This window comes from Colobus angolensis, unplaced genomic scaffold (genome assembly GCF_000951035.1).
Source record: "Colobus angolensis palliatus isolate OR3802 unplaced genomic scaffold, Cang.pa_1.0 Scaffold113, whole genome shotgun sequence".
NCBI classification, from domain to species: Eukaryota; Metazoa; Chordata; class Mammalia; order Primates; family Cercopithecidae; genus Colobus; species Colobus angolensis.
Window position 1 is genome coordinate 4,265,231 of NW_012112364.1, and position 14,721 is coordinate 4,279,951.

General features: G+C 41.3%; 1 protein-coding gene across 4 annotated transcripts in view; it reads right to left on the reverse strand.

Annotated features, from left to right (window-relative positions):
* Positions 1–14,721, reverse strand: part of TNFRSF19 (tumor necrosis factor receptor superfamily, member 19) — a 103,687-nt gene that overhangs the window by 12,939 nt on the left and 76,027 nt on the right. For all 4 annotated transcript variants that reach the window (XM_011958835.1, XM_011958818.1, XM_011958826.1 and 1 more), the window contains 2 exons: positions 2,905–3,069; positions 1,587–1,712 (listed from right to left, as the gene is read on the reverse strand). In XM_011958835.1, coding sequence (XP_011814225.1) covers positions 1,587–1,712; positions 2,905–3,069 — 291 coding nt within the window. The remainder of the gene's footprint in view (positions 1–1,586; positions 1,713–2,904; positions 3,070–14,721) is intronic.

The following is a 14,721-nucleotide window of genomic DNA, read 5'->3' on the forward strand; positions in this document are numbered from 1 at the left end:
AACTATAAAACCCTGGAAGAAAACCTAGGCGACACCATCCTGGACATAGGAATGGGCAAAGATTTCATGACAAAGATATCAAAAGCAATCGCAACAAAAGCAAAAATTGACAAATGGGATCTAATTAAACTTAAGACGTTCTGCACAGCAAAAGAAACTATCATCAGAGTAAACAGACAACCTACAGAATGGGAGAAAATACAGCATCCATCAGGAACTTAAATTTACAAGAGAAAACCCCATCAAAAACTGGGCAAAGGACATGAACAGACACTTCTTAAAAGAAGACGTACATGTGGCCAACAAGCACACGAAAAAAAGCTCAACAGCACTGATCATTAGAAAAATGCAAATGAAAACCACAATGAGATACCATCTCACACCAGTCAGAATGACTGTTACGCAAAAGTCAAAAACTAACGTATGCTGGCAAGGTTGCAGAGTAAAGGGAAGGTTTACACACTGTTGGTGGAAGTGTCAATTAGTTCAGCCATGGTGGAAAGCAGTGCGGCAATTCCTCCAAGAGCTAAAAACAGCACTAACACCTGACCCAGCAATCCCATTACTGGGTATATACCTAAATATATAAATCATCCTACCATGAAGACACATGCACACGAATGTTCACTGCAGCACTATTCCCAATAGCAAATGCATGGAATCAACCTAAATGCCCATCAATGACAGACTGGATAAAGAAAATGTGGTGCATACACACCATGGAATACTACGCAGCCATAAAAAGGAATGAGATTGTGGAGCTGGAGGCCATTATCCTCAGTAAACTAAAGTGGGAACAGAAAACCAAATAGCACACGTTCTCACTGATAAGCGGGAGCGAAATGATGAAAACACGTGAATACAAAGAAAGGAACAACACACAATGGGGTTGAAGGTGGCGTGTGGGAGGAGGGAGAGGAACAGAAAAAGTAACTATTGGGTACTAGGCTTAACACCTGGGTGATTCAATAATCTGTAAAATAAAGAAATGTGTCACACGAGTTTACCTATGTAACAAACCTGCACATGTACCCCAAAACCTAAAATAAAAGTTTAAGAAAAGTTGGTATTACCTTTGCCCCTATTTGCCCAAGTTAGAGACCAGTTTCCCTTTGAATCACTTTCCTAAACTTCCATTCTGTCAGTAGTCCAAGGGACAGTTATGGTTTGTGTAAAACCTTGAAATGGACTTCTCACCTCTCTCTTAAGAAATTCTAAAAATAGATAATATTTTTTAAATAGACATATTTTTAAAATAGGCATATTAGTGTTTGGTTTGAATCAACCAGACAGCAAAGGATATAAACTCCTACTCTACCAAAGGCGACCATGATTTTAAATAAACTGACTCAAAACAAGAAAGACAAACATGCCCCAAAAGTTGCTGAAAAATTCTAGAATTTTAACGAGATGCTTATTTCCTTTTTAATACTTAAGAGACTTAAAACACCCAAACCAACAGGAGATAGTGGAGAAGACTCAACACAGCCACCTCGCTGTGAGATGAATAAACCAGGACCAATTCTTGCTGCTTCAGCCTCTGGGCACCTCCAGGCCTCCTAAGGGCACTCCCCTGCTGAACTTACCGCAGGTCTGCGCTGAGTCACGGTGGCACTGGCAGCAGGCTCTGTGGGCGTACTGGTGGAGCTGAGGTCTGTCAAAACACGACAGCTCAGAGCCGTTGTACTGAATGTCCTGAGACCGCAGAGACCCTAAATGAGGGGTGAGAACTCTGTCAGGGAACACGGTCTCCTCTCCAGGGGAGTCCCGTGAACATCCAGTGCAGACCTGTACCATTCTAGCTTTCGTATTTTTAAAGAACAAGTCAGCTAGCCTTCCAACGTTTGATGACTTCTCATATGGAAGCACAGACATGAAATAATTTTTTAAGAAAGTTCAAAATGTAGGGTGCTAATGTTGCCATTACTGACAATGATTTTTATTTTTGCCTAATGGTACAGGGACATCACAGCCTTGTAAGTCTCCTTACAAAGTTGTGCAACCTCAGTGAGTTCTACAGGTGACCCTTGAGCAATGCGGGTTTGAACTGTGCAGGTCACTTATACACAGATTTTCTTCAGCCTCTGCCACCCTGAGACACCAAGGCCGATCCCTCCTCCTCCTCCTCCTCCTCCTCCTCCTCCTCAGTCCACTCAGTGTGAAGATGATGAGGATGAAGGCCTTTACAACGATCCCCTTCCACTGAATGAAGAGTAAATCTTATTTTGGCTCCCTTATGATTCTCATAGTAATGTTTTCTTTTCTCTAGCTTACTTTAATGTAAGAATACACGGCATAATACATGTAACAGGCCAGGTGCAGTGGCTCACACCTGTAATTCCAGCACTTTGGGAGGCCGACGAGGGCAGATCACTTGAGGCCAGAAGTTCGAGACCAGCCTGGCCAACATGGTGAAACCCCGTCTCTACTAAAAATACGAAAATTATCCAGGCGTGGTGGTGGGCGCCTGTAGTCCCAGCTACTCCAGAGGCCGAGGCAGGAGAATCACTTGAATCTAGGAGGCAGAGGTTGCCATGAGCTGAGATCACACCACTGCACTCCAGCCTAGGTGACAGAGCCAGACTCTGTCTCAAAAAAAAACAAAAAAATAAAAAACCAAAAAAATACACAAGATATATTAACTGACTGTTTACCAGTAAGGCTTCTCATCAACAATAGGCTATTAGTAGTTACGTTTTCGGGCAGTCAACACTGACGTGTGGATTCTTAACTGTTCCCCTAGCCCTCTGCTGTTCAGGGATCACCTGTGTTTCTTATGCCCTGTGTTCTTTCACAGCTCGCTGGCGCTTGTCTCAGCCAAGTCTCTTGTGGAACACTTGCACGACAATGGTAATAAATGCCCTTCCTCCACATGCTAAGAAATGTAATGAGCTCAGAACTTACAGCTGGGTTTCTTCTCCATAAACTGTCTCTTACAATAGATGACGCAGAGGATGAGCAGGGCCAGCAGGACGGTGGCCAGAGCACTGCAGATGATGGCAGCCAGCGCCGTGTCACGTGGGCTGGAGGCTGTGGACGCGATCTTCACGAGGTTGACCTTGCTGGCACCTGAAACCACAGGGTCAGCATGCTCTGAACAACCGCAGATGCAGTGCTTACCGCGAAGCTGCCGGGCACCCTTACCAGTGGCCTTCCCATGCTGTGAGGAAACCAGCATGAGATATTTGAAGATGGCTCAAGCACCTCTCCACCCAGAAGATGTCTTTAATGGGACACCTTTACCCGCACCCCACAATGTGCTGGGTGTCCCTCTCCTCTGTTCCCATGGCACAACAGACACACAGCCGTCAACACATTGCGTTACTAGAAGCTGCCTTCAGCTCCACCGGAGCAGAATTCTTTGTGAGCTGGGGGTCTGTCATCTTTATCTCTGGTTGCCCAGTACTTGGCATGTGGCAGGGAACTACTGTTTTTTATTTAATTGGAATTGCACATTTTTTAGCAGACTGAATGCATGCATCCTTTTTTGGGCAACTTTAGGGGAAAACAAGGAGTTGGATCATCCAGAACATTACAGTAGACCCCAGTTTTTGAGACAGTAAACATCTCTGAATGCCTTAGCTGTTAAACTACTGGAAAACATTGAAGTTTTGGAGAAAAGAGTTAATACTGTTACTACACTATGGAAAGGCTGGCATAGTCATGTGCTAAGAAAGTCGAGAAATAGATGTTATTTTAGAGGGTGGTACTGCTTTGTGGTTCAGGGCAGATTCTGAACCCCATGGCCTGGGTCAACCTCTACCTGTATGACCTTGAGACACTGACTTGAGTCTCAATTGCCATCTGTTCAAATGGAGGTAATAACAGTGACTGACTCAGGCGTTATATGAAGTGTGGAGGACTGGCTGTGCTGTAGAATCATTAGCCACTGTAATGATGATGAGAATAATTAGCATTTTAAAACTATCCTGAGGGTACCAGGATAAACTCATTTAAATCAGAGATCTATATCCAGTACAGTTAAACAGCATATCCTACTTAACTAACCCCAACATAATCTGAGAGAAACAGATTTAAGAGCAGCATGAAATCTACCTAGAGGGGCAGAAAGAGATGCCCTGAGTGAGCTGAGGAGCCCTCACTCTGCTTCCCCGGCAGGTGCCGCTCACCATGGGAAACTGCCCTCAACTGAGGATTACTCCAGGTAGAGGTATAATGTGTGCTTCATGTGTCATTTCAGGTTGTCTAGAAACCACATTTAAAACGTAAAAGGGAGGCCAGATGTGATGGCTCATGCCTGTAATCCCAGCACTTTGGGAGGCTGCGTTGTGAGGATCTCTTGAGCCCATGAAGCTGTAGTGAGCTGTGATCGCACCACTGCACAACAGCCTGGATGACAGAGTGAGACTGTCTCAATAATAAATAAAAAAAAAGAAGAAACAGGTAAAATTAACTTTAGTCTATTTTACTTAGCCAATATATCTTAAATATTGCATTTCAATATGCATTCAATATAAAAATTATTGACATATTTTACATTCTCTATTTTGTATTAAAATTTCAAAATCCAGTGTTGTTCTAAAGACACAGCTCATCTCAATTCAGACCAGCCACACTTTAAATGCTCAGCAGCCACACGTGGCTAATGGCTATCATAATGGACACTGCAGCTCTTGAGACTGAAGGTCTGTGTCTGTATTTGTACAAGTTGGCACCTAAACACAAGCCGATTTGTCATCTGCTGCCTTTCTCCTCCTCCCTGGCTACACACCCCTCACTCCCAGTAAGATTGTATGACACTGAGGCTAGAGCCAGAGAGAAACACTTGGGTTAATATTACTGAATCATGAAAACAGGATAGCAGGCACTATCATCTGGAGCATGGGTCTTGGTATTTCCAGTCTCAGTGATTCCAGGCCACACGTATAAAAGTCTCTCACTGCCACCTGGGAAGGCACACACACCATATGTTTTGGGCTTGGACGAATAGGGCTCAGAATCCAATCATACATTTTAAAGGACATTTATTTGCAAACATATTTAATATTCACAGAGTATATTTCATCACTTCTAACTCTATAGAGCACTGTAATAAGCAAACGGCACACACTAAATGTTCATTATACAGCACGTTAAAAAAAAATCACAGCCCTGACCTGGTAGAGATTAAATCGAATCTGAAACAGCCTCTATCAGTGGACAGAGCACAGAAGGACACATGAGCACAAGCACAGCTGTGCAAACACTGAAAATGCATAACTGGAGAGGAACTTGCATCCCACGCAAGTTGAAATAGCAGCCACAGAGAAGGGAAGTGACTTGGAAATGAAAACATTATCTATCTGGATGAAATGGTGAAGCTGTGGGAAACTGTCATTTACATTGGTGAGGAAGGTGTTCACTTCAGAGTGAGAAGAGTCTCCTTAGCTTAAATTTTTGGTCAAATAACCCAGCCCTACACAATATGGGGTTTTAGCAAGAGCTGTCATAAAAATGAAGCTTAATACAGGATTTGAGTGCAGGACGTCCAAGTTCCCAAGTGTTGTAACCATGAAGCTCATCAACTGACACAGAACTGGATATTCAGAAAAATCCTGGTAAGAATAGGGATCTGGGGTTCAAGTAGTATCATAATTAGAGTCCTTTACGTTCTTATTGTTTAAAATCCTTCTAAAATGTATTCGTCAACTTATTTTCCTTAGTATAAAAGGAACTGTCTCTAACTTACAGGTAGGTTAAAATGTCCCCAAAGTGGAGATTTCCTTCTTAATTTGGTAGTTTGTAACTCAGGATTGATGTTCTCTAAACATGCCTTGTTAACACGCATCCTATAGGGCGCAATAGTGTAATGCCAATGGTATCTAGTTGCCACAGTGATATCAATTTTAAAGGAACAGTACATCCAATATGCGCCTTCTCCACACATTTCCCCAGGCAGTGGCATCTAAAGATGAACGAGAAAAATATACAAGTTTTACTTCTTGATTTTTGACACGTATAAAACAACAGGCATCTTACTGATCAAACACCCTCAGAGAGTCCTCATGGGAATAGGGCTCTGGAAACTGCCTTCTTGATTCTTGCTTATTATATGTACAAGTTTATGGTAACACTTAGAGCAAACATTCTTTTTTTCTAGGAAATGGGTTCGTCATTTTTGGTTCATCATTTTTAGCTCTGTCACATATAGCAATGCAGACATAAATAGGAGATTGCACTGATTATCATCTGATTTTAGAACAGCGCTAGAAACGAATTCTTTTCAGTTTCTAGTAAAAAAAAAAAAACTACTTTCTTGTAATTCTTTTTGACTTGAGCAGCAAAAAACAAAAACAAAACAAAACCAAAAATAAGGCACTGGTGGGGGGGGGCAGATTTATACTAGCTATATAAAGTGGCTTCCAGTCTATAAAGTTTTTGTTAATTGAGATATTGCTGATAATTCCTAAGAAAAGACCTTATCTGCTCTAAAGGAAAAGGTATTGTTTTGCTAACCTGTGGCAATGATACTGAGATGAAAGATTCTTTCCACTCACATGCCTTGACTAAATGCCCCGTTCTAGTTCACTAGGCAGACTGAATGCCAGCCAGGAATTCTGCCCGTATCTCATTAGGATTCTGACAGTACTTCTGAAGAAGTGGAAATAGGAATGTCCACATGTCTTGGAAAGTTTTTAACTTTTCCAGAACACAAAATATTTCTTACTCTAACCAATTAAGTTATTAAATTCCGCCATAATCTTAGCACTACCTTTTAGCAATTTACTTCAGAGCAGGGACTGTTTTCTTTCAGCTTACATTTTACCTACATTACATGGGTTCAGTTTTATATTATGCATCTCCTTAGGAGTTCAACTCAACTGAACAATTATGTCCCAGGTGTCTGAGTACGACATCCTACAAGGCATTAAAAAAGTTGGAGCAAATCGAACAGAAGAATAGAAGAAAAGGAAATGGAGGTCTCCAGCAACGTCTGGCAAGTGTTTTTAGAAAGTCCCAACTGAGCTTCTTTGGAGTAGACCGAGGTGCAGAAATCCACATCCTCTCCCCACATTCCATCTCCTAAAGAGCTGCAAGCATAGCTGGAAAGCCTTGAAATACATATATTGGAGACACTTGTCACACCGGACAAAGGCAAGAGCGACTTCTCAGATGCTGCAAATGAGGAAGCTATTCGCAAGCCACAGAGGTGGCGAAGCCGTCCCCACTAGCTTCTGCAGAGACCGCTTCTAACACACCTTCAGTGCCTCACCGTCCTCACTAGGTAAAGCGGTGAGCGTTCACTGATGAGCTTCATTTGATACGCAAGAAAGTCACGACCCTGAGTCCCGTGCTCAAGGTTACACAGCAAAGCAGCGGCAGCTTGAAAACTGGATTCAGACCTGAGCCCCTCCAGTAGACCGCACTGCTCCACAGATGCAGGTAGCTTCTGAGATCAAAACATTCTGTCGGGTAGTGATAACCAAAGTACAGCTCACGTTTGTTTACCTAAGGGCCCAGAACTCGGCAAGGCCACAGAGCAGTCACAGGGCTTTCCAGACAGCAGAGCGGCCAAGTGCGCACGGCAGCTGGTTCCGCAGCATCACCGGCCCATGGAAATGTTCAGGGTCCTCCGCCTCACCGTGGGTCGGTGTCTGCACGAAGGGCCACTGTGATCAGACGTGGGGCCAGTGAGCACGCTGAGCAATGACTGGGTGTCCTGGGGCAGGGAGGGGGGCATTCTGTGGCGGTGACTGCATCTGGAAAGGGCCCCAGTAGGGAGGGAAATGGGAAAGGATGCGCAGGGGCAGTCACAGCTGGACTCCGCCTGGGCTTGTCAGGCTCCCTCCTCTGCCTTCTGCTGCTACTCCCTACTTGCTTAACCTCTCCAACTTCCTACTATGCAATGTTTAAAAACCTGCTCAGCAAAACATCCTTCTTCCTGGAGAATTTTCCTAACAAAGGGCCCCATTCAGGCGGGGCTGCTTGGGAGGAAGGGAACTGGTGTCCAAAACCTGGCTCTTGCCACTTTCCACCCTGGTCACAAACAAGACTTTTTTTTTTCACAGCTCTTAATCTCAGTTTCCTCCCTGGGCAGGCTCCTCATGCAGCCACCACGACCCACTGAGGCAGAAGGGCCTGAATACTGTACTGGGGCAGGTGAAGCCCTGCGGAACCAGCTGCCAGGCACACTCCAACATGCTGCCCAGAAAGTCCCCTGTGGGGGGACACAGCGTGGCCACTGTGGCCTGGCTGTGCTCTCCCTGCAGACATGAGCGTGGCATTTACATGAATGATGAAGTCAGATACTGGATTTCAGTACTCTGAAATTTTCCTTCCAGTCTGATCTGCTCTCCCAAACTCCACAGTCACACAACCCACCGCCTACTTGGCACCTCCGCGTGGATAAAGATGCATTTCAACTCACCATGTCCAAAGCATGTGCCCCCGTCTACAAGCAAATCCCACAACACACTCCCTGCCCCTCCCACAGATCTTCCTCACCTGTCAGTGCCTCTGTCCGCAGTGCTCCCCTAGACTGCCACAAGAACTGCACCTCAGCTGCCGGAGTCCTTCCGCAAACGTCACCACCTCAGTGAGGCTTCCCACCAATCTATTTAAAATTGCAGTTTCTCCCGAGCACTTCCTACCCACTGCCCTGCTTTCTCTTCCTTCACAGCACTGAGGATCATCTGACATTTTGTATACTTGACTTGTTTCGTTCACTGTCATTCTCTGCCAAGGTAGCAGTTGGAGATCCCATCCTGCTTCTCAAACACACGCACTAGGCTTGTGGTGAAGCTAGGTCCAGCGAGAAGCCACACTGCAGCTGCGCCTGACCGTGTGCAGGTTTGCGTCAGTGGGGGGGAAAGTGGGCCAACGGGGTGTGCATTATGTGTGGCTCACCTCCACTCAGGGAGCCATTGCTTGACCTAGACGTGCCCCTGACTGTGAGCAGGGAGGTGAATGCAGCAGCCAAGCCTTGATTCTCTGTGGGAAGCAGATGTCTAAGGCTGGCTTAGCACAAGGGGCAGGAAGCTGGGCTCTGAGACATCCTGTCGCAGAGCTGCTTTCCCAGGCTGAAATGCTAAATAAGAGAGAGAAACTTCTATCTTAAGAGGTCACGATATTTCTGGGTCTGTTTGTTACAGCAGCTTAGCCTTTATCCTAGCCAATTGCATCTCTCACTAAAAGGGCAGGGAGTTTTGCTTGTATTTTTAACATCTATAAGGGTTCCTGGCACATGACTGGTGCCTGATAAATATGTGTTAAATAAGAGAATGAATGAACGTCTATGAAAGAAAAGGAAAAACCCCAAGTATTCCAGAAAGGTGACTTAATGGGGACTTGTCCAATCAATAAGATGAGATTACGCCAATGATGTGTTCACTGGTTGTCTAATAACCTTCCACCTTGGGCTACGTAGCTAATGACAGTGCAGATGGGAACAACTGGAGCAAAGAACAGTTTTGTTTGCAAGCACTTACTCTTTGCAGTTAATCAGGCCACGTGTGAGAGAGCAAGGGTGGCTCAGATATATCGATAGATAATCCATGGAGACCGCTGACCACATCCTTGGAATGAATATCAAACAAAAACTTGGCCTTCTCTAGTCCATTTTAAGTAGCGCTTCATGGAGTCATCACAGAAGGATCTTATTATATGCCAAATGTAATCTCAGTTAACAATCGATATAAAATGATGACTGATGTATAATGAATGCCCAAAGAAGAAAAGGGGAAGGCCTTCAGGAGGTGAACCGCTTCATCCAACACAAGTGCTTTGGGACCAGTTTCAGAAACTGTCAGGTGAGCTGGATAATGGGGACAGTTAAGTGTTGATATCATTTTACCAAATTAGTCGTATTAATCTGACATGTTTACTTACTCCCCTCCAACAGTAGACAGAGGTATGGAGAGAACAGTGAGTGCTAGAGAGCAGTTAACCACAGGAGACTGTATTTGTCTTTTGTAGAAAGGTAGCTGAATTATCATCAATGCCATCACAGTTACCACATAACCACACGTGCAGGGGCCAGCCCCTACATACCCACTTTCTGGGTGCTGTAATAACTCTGTGCAGAAAGTATCTCATAGACAGAGAAGTCGATATGTATCTCAACATACTTTTTCATGCCAAACAACCATTAGGTGGCTGGATCTAGATCTGAGCTCAGGTTAGTTTGACTCTTAAAACTTATGCTTTTTTTTTTTTTTTTTAAAAGCATGCTATGTTCTTCCCAACCATTTAGAGTTTAAAAAAAAAAAAAAGACTATAGTGTGAAGGATAACTGGTTCAGATTCTGTATAGACCAGTATATTCTAGTTAATCAGATAACATATACAATATAGCTTGACCTAATTTAAAACACAAGCATGGCTTTACAAATCCAACCTGTTTTATCTAAACCCTAGATTAAGGAGGCTATTGAATTTTATTACAGTAAAAAACAACATATGGCTTATAAACTTCATTTTTAAGTGTTACTTTAAAGGTCTATGTGGTATCATAAAATGAGTATTGAATAAATGTAGTAGGGAAGATCAAGTTGTAAATGAACTAATTATGCTTTCTGTCTGGGCTTCCACCTTGGAGATTTCATTAGTGCCTTAGGTTTTCATTAGAGAGTTCAGCACATGAAAAGAACACACCTGGTCTCCTGCTGTAGAGCGTATCACTCTGGCAACTCCAACATAATTGGAAATGCAAGCATTTTTACTGATTGGTGACTGTGTTTTGACACATGCAATTCAATTAGCAATAAGTACTGGAATATAAACACAAAAATGAGACATTTAAAAATATTTTCACTGAAATATTTTATCTTTGACTTTCATATTTGCTTCAAGTAAATTACAACTCAATCAATCCATTGCTTTCTGTGCTCTTCTACCAGCACCACCACCACCAAAAAGCCCAAATCAAATAAAAGTTTAACAAAATTAAAACCTGATGATCAATCTATTTCTAGTCATGTTCTTTAAAAATTATTGGCCGGGCGCGGTGGCTCAAGCCTGTAATCCCAGCACTTTGGGAGGCCGAGATGGGCAGATCACGAGGTCAGGAGATCGAGACCATCCTGGCTAACACGGTGAAACCCCGTCTCTACTAAAAATACAAAAACTAGCCGGGCGAGGTGGCGGGCGCCTGTAGTCCCAGCTACTCGGGAGGCTGAGGCAGGAGAATGGCGTAAACCCAGGAGGCGGAGCTTGCAGTGAGCTGAGATCCGGCCACTGCACTCCAGCCTGGGTGACAGAGCGAGACTCCGCCTCAAAAAAAAAAAAAAAAATTATTAACAAAGAGCTCTCTGCAATCTTAACTGAGACAGGCATACACTTCTGGAGTGTAAGCTTTATCTTGTTCATCTAAACTGGTTAAGCAAAAATATCTATGCAACACTCAACATATGAATTCCAGATGTACCACTGTAGAGTCTGCCAATAAACAAAATAGTTGAATTTGTAAAATACACTTTATACCAAGCACTCTGACACTGGATAAATGTGAAAGAATAAGCCTATGTCATTTATGTTTTTTAAATTTTAGACTAAAACACAGTCTTAGGACTATGTTTCTTTTTCAATAACCAAAAGAAATATTATTTTTTTTAAAAAGCTTGTTCTGTTTGTTCTTCCATTTATATCCATATCTACAATTTTTAAATTGAACTGATTTTTAAAATTATAGTAAAATATACATAAGATTTACTATTAAGAAGATGAATACATTCACAATGTTACGCCACCGTCACCACTAATTCCTGAACATTCTTACCTCCCCAAAAGGAAATCCCATCCCCATTAAGTGGTCACTCCCTTTCCCCCATCCCTCTCGCCCCTGGCAAGCCCTATCTGTTCTCTGTCCCTATGGATGTGCCTATTCTGCATATGTCATATAAATGGATATACAGTGTTATACAGCCTTTTATGTCTGGCTTCTTTCACTTAGTATAATGTTTTAAAGATTCATCCATGGTGTAGCTTGTATCAGAGCTTCATTTTTTAATGACTGAGTAATATTCCATTGTATAGATACACCACATTTTGTTAAGACGTTTCTCAGATGACGGGCATCTGGGTTTTCCCAGCTTTGGCTCTTGTGAATAGTGCTGCTGGGCACACTCATGTAGAAGATTATTCCACATATTTAAAAACATTCCACAAAGGTACATCATGTACTTGTTTCACAGGCTATCAAAAGATACATTACTGCCATTAAACTAAAGATTATGTTAATTAATAAGTCAGTCAAAAATACTTCCTAGGCAAGAGCTAGGGGAAGAATGGAGGGATTTTATGCCAGAAGAGCTGGTTGGGGTCAATTCCTGCAGGGATTTACAGCGGCTGTGAGAAGTTTGGATTCTATTCTAAGAATGACAGGAGGTACTCAACATCAGAATACACATTCTCATGTGTACATGGAACCTTCTCCAGGATAGACCACCTGTTAAGTCACAAAACACGTGTCCATAAGTTTGAGAAGACAGAAATCATACAAAGTAGCTTTTCCAATCATAAAGGACTAAAATTAGAAATCAACGAGAGAATGAAAACTGAAAAAGTCACAAATATTTGAAAATTCAACAATACAATCTTAAATAATCAATGGGTCAAAGAAAAAATCACAAAGAAAATTAGAAAATACTTTGAGGTGAATAAAAGTAAAAACACAACATAGCAAAACTATGGAATACAACAAAAGCAGGGCTCAGAGGGAAATTGGTATCAATAAATTCCTACATTAAAAAAGAAGCAAGGTCTAAAGTCAATAACTTTACCTTCCACTTTAAAACATTATGGAAAAAAAACAAACTAAGCCAAAAGGTAGCAAATGAAAGGAAGTAAGAAGGACTAGGGCAGAGATCAATGAAAGAGAGAATAGGAAAATAATGGAAAAAATAAAACCAAAAGTTGACTTTTTGAAAAGACCAATAAAATCAACAAAACTTTAGACTAAGAAAATCAGAGAGAATAGTCAAATTACTAAATTCAGAAATGAAAGAGAATATTACTAAAGTCTTTACAGAAATAAAAAGGATTATAAGAAAATACTATAAACAGTCATATGCCAACAAATTGGACAAATTAGATAAAATGGAAAAATTCCTAGAAACACATAAACTAACAAAATGGATACAAGAAGAAACAGAAAATCTGAATTGATCTATATAACCGAAGAGATTGAACTGGTAATCAAATACTTCCTGAAAAAGAAAAGCCCACAACCAGACAGCTTTACTGGTGAATTCAACCAAATACTTAAAGAAGAATTAACTCCAGTACTTCTCAAACTCATCCCAAAAAATGAAGAGGGGAGAACACTTTTAACTCATTTTACAAGGCTAGCATTGCTGCATACCAAAGCCAGAGAGAAGTGCTATGAGGAAAATAAACTACAGCTCAAGATCCCTTACAAATATAGAGACAAACATTACCAACAAAATAGTAGCAAACTGAATTCAACAGCATATTAAAAGATTATACGCCACAACCAAGTGGGATTTATCCCAGGAAGGCAATGGTAGTTAACCATACAAAAGTCAGTCAATACAATAAGCAATAATAAAGTGAATGGGAAAAATACGTGACAAAATTATTTATGCTGATAAAGCCTTTGACAAAATCCAACACTCTTTCATGATAAAAACACTCAATGAACTAGGAAACTTCTTTAACATGATAAAGGTCATATATTAAAAATTCACAGCTAACATCACATCCAGTGATGAAAGACTGAACTGAACACTTACTTTCCCCCAAGATCAAGAAGACAAGGATACCCACATTTACCAATTCTACTTAATATGGTACTGGAAGTCCTAGCCAGAGAAATTAGTCAAGAAAAAGAAATAAAAGCATCCAAATTGGGAAGGAAGAAGCAAAACTACCTCTTTTTGTAGAAGACATTATCTTACATGTTGAAAACAATAAGGGTTCCACAAAAAGCTGTTAGAACTAATAAATGAATTCAGCAACATTGCAGGATACAAAATCAACATGCAAAAATCAGCTCTATTTTTATACTCTAGCCATGAACAATTGAAGAAGGAGATTAAGAAAATAATTCCATTTACAAAATATCAAAAAGACTAAAATATTTAAGAATAAATTTAACAAAGGAGGCATGAGACTTGTACACTCAAAACTATCAAACACTGTTGAAAGAAATTAAAGAAGACCAAAATATATGGAAGCACCTTCCACGTTCATAGACTGGAAAACTTACTATTGTTAACATGACAATACTACCCAAAGTGATATGCAGATTCAATGCAATTTCTGTCAAAATTCAATGGTATTTTTTACAGAAGTGAAAAAGCCTATCCTAAATTGATATGAAATTTCAAGGAACCTAAAATTCATATGGAATTTCAAGGAACCCTGAAACAGTCAAAATAATCTTACAAAAGAACAAAGATGAAGCACTCACATTTCCCAATTTCAAACCTTACTACAAAAGCTACATTTTAAAAACACACAAAACAAAAAACAAAACAAAACAAAAAAACTAGGGGTAGTACTAGAATAATGACAGAGATCACACCACTGCACTCCAGCCTGGGCAACAGGCAACAGGGTGAGACTCTGTCTCAGAAAAAAGGTAGGCTACATTAGGATATTTTATTTTAGAGATTAGTTACAGAAAACGAATTTGTACATTCTGAAGAAAAAGATTGGTGATTTAAAAAAAAAAAATCAGTGACCCTGCCCATTGTAGCCCCTTACAAATTTATTATCGAATGATTCTGAGCTAAAATGAAACCAAAATGTGATTTGAAAA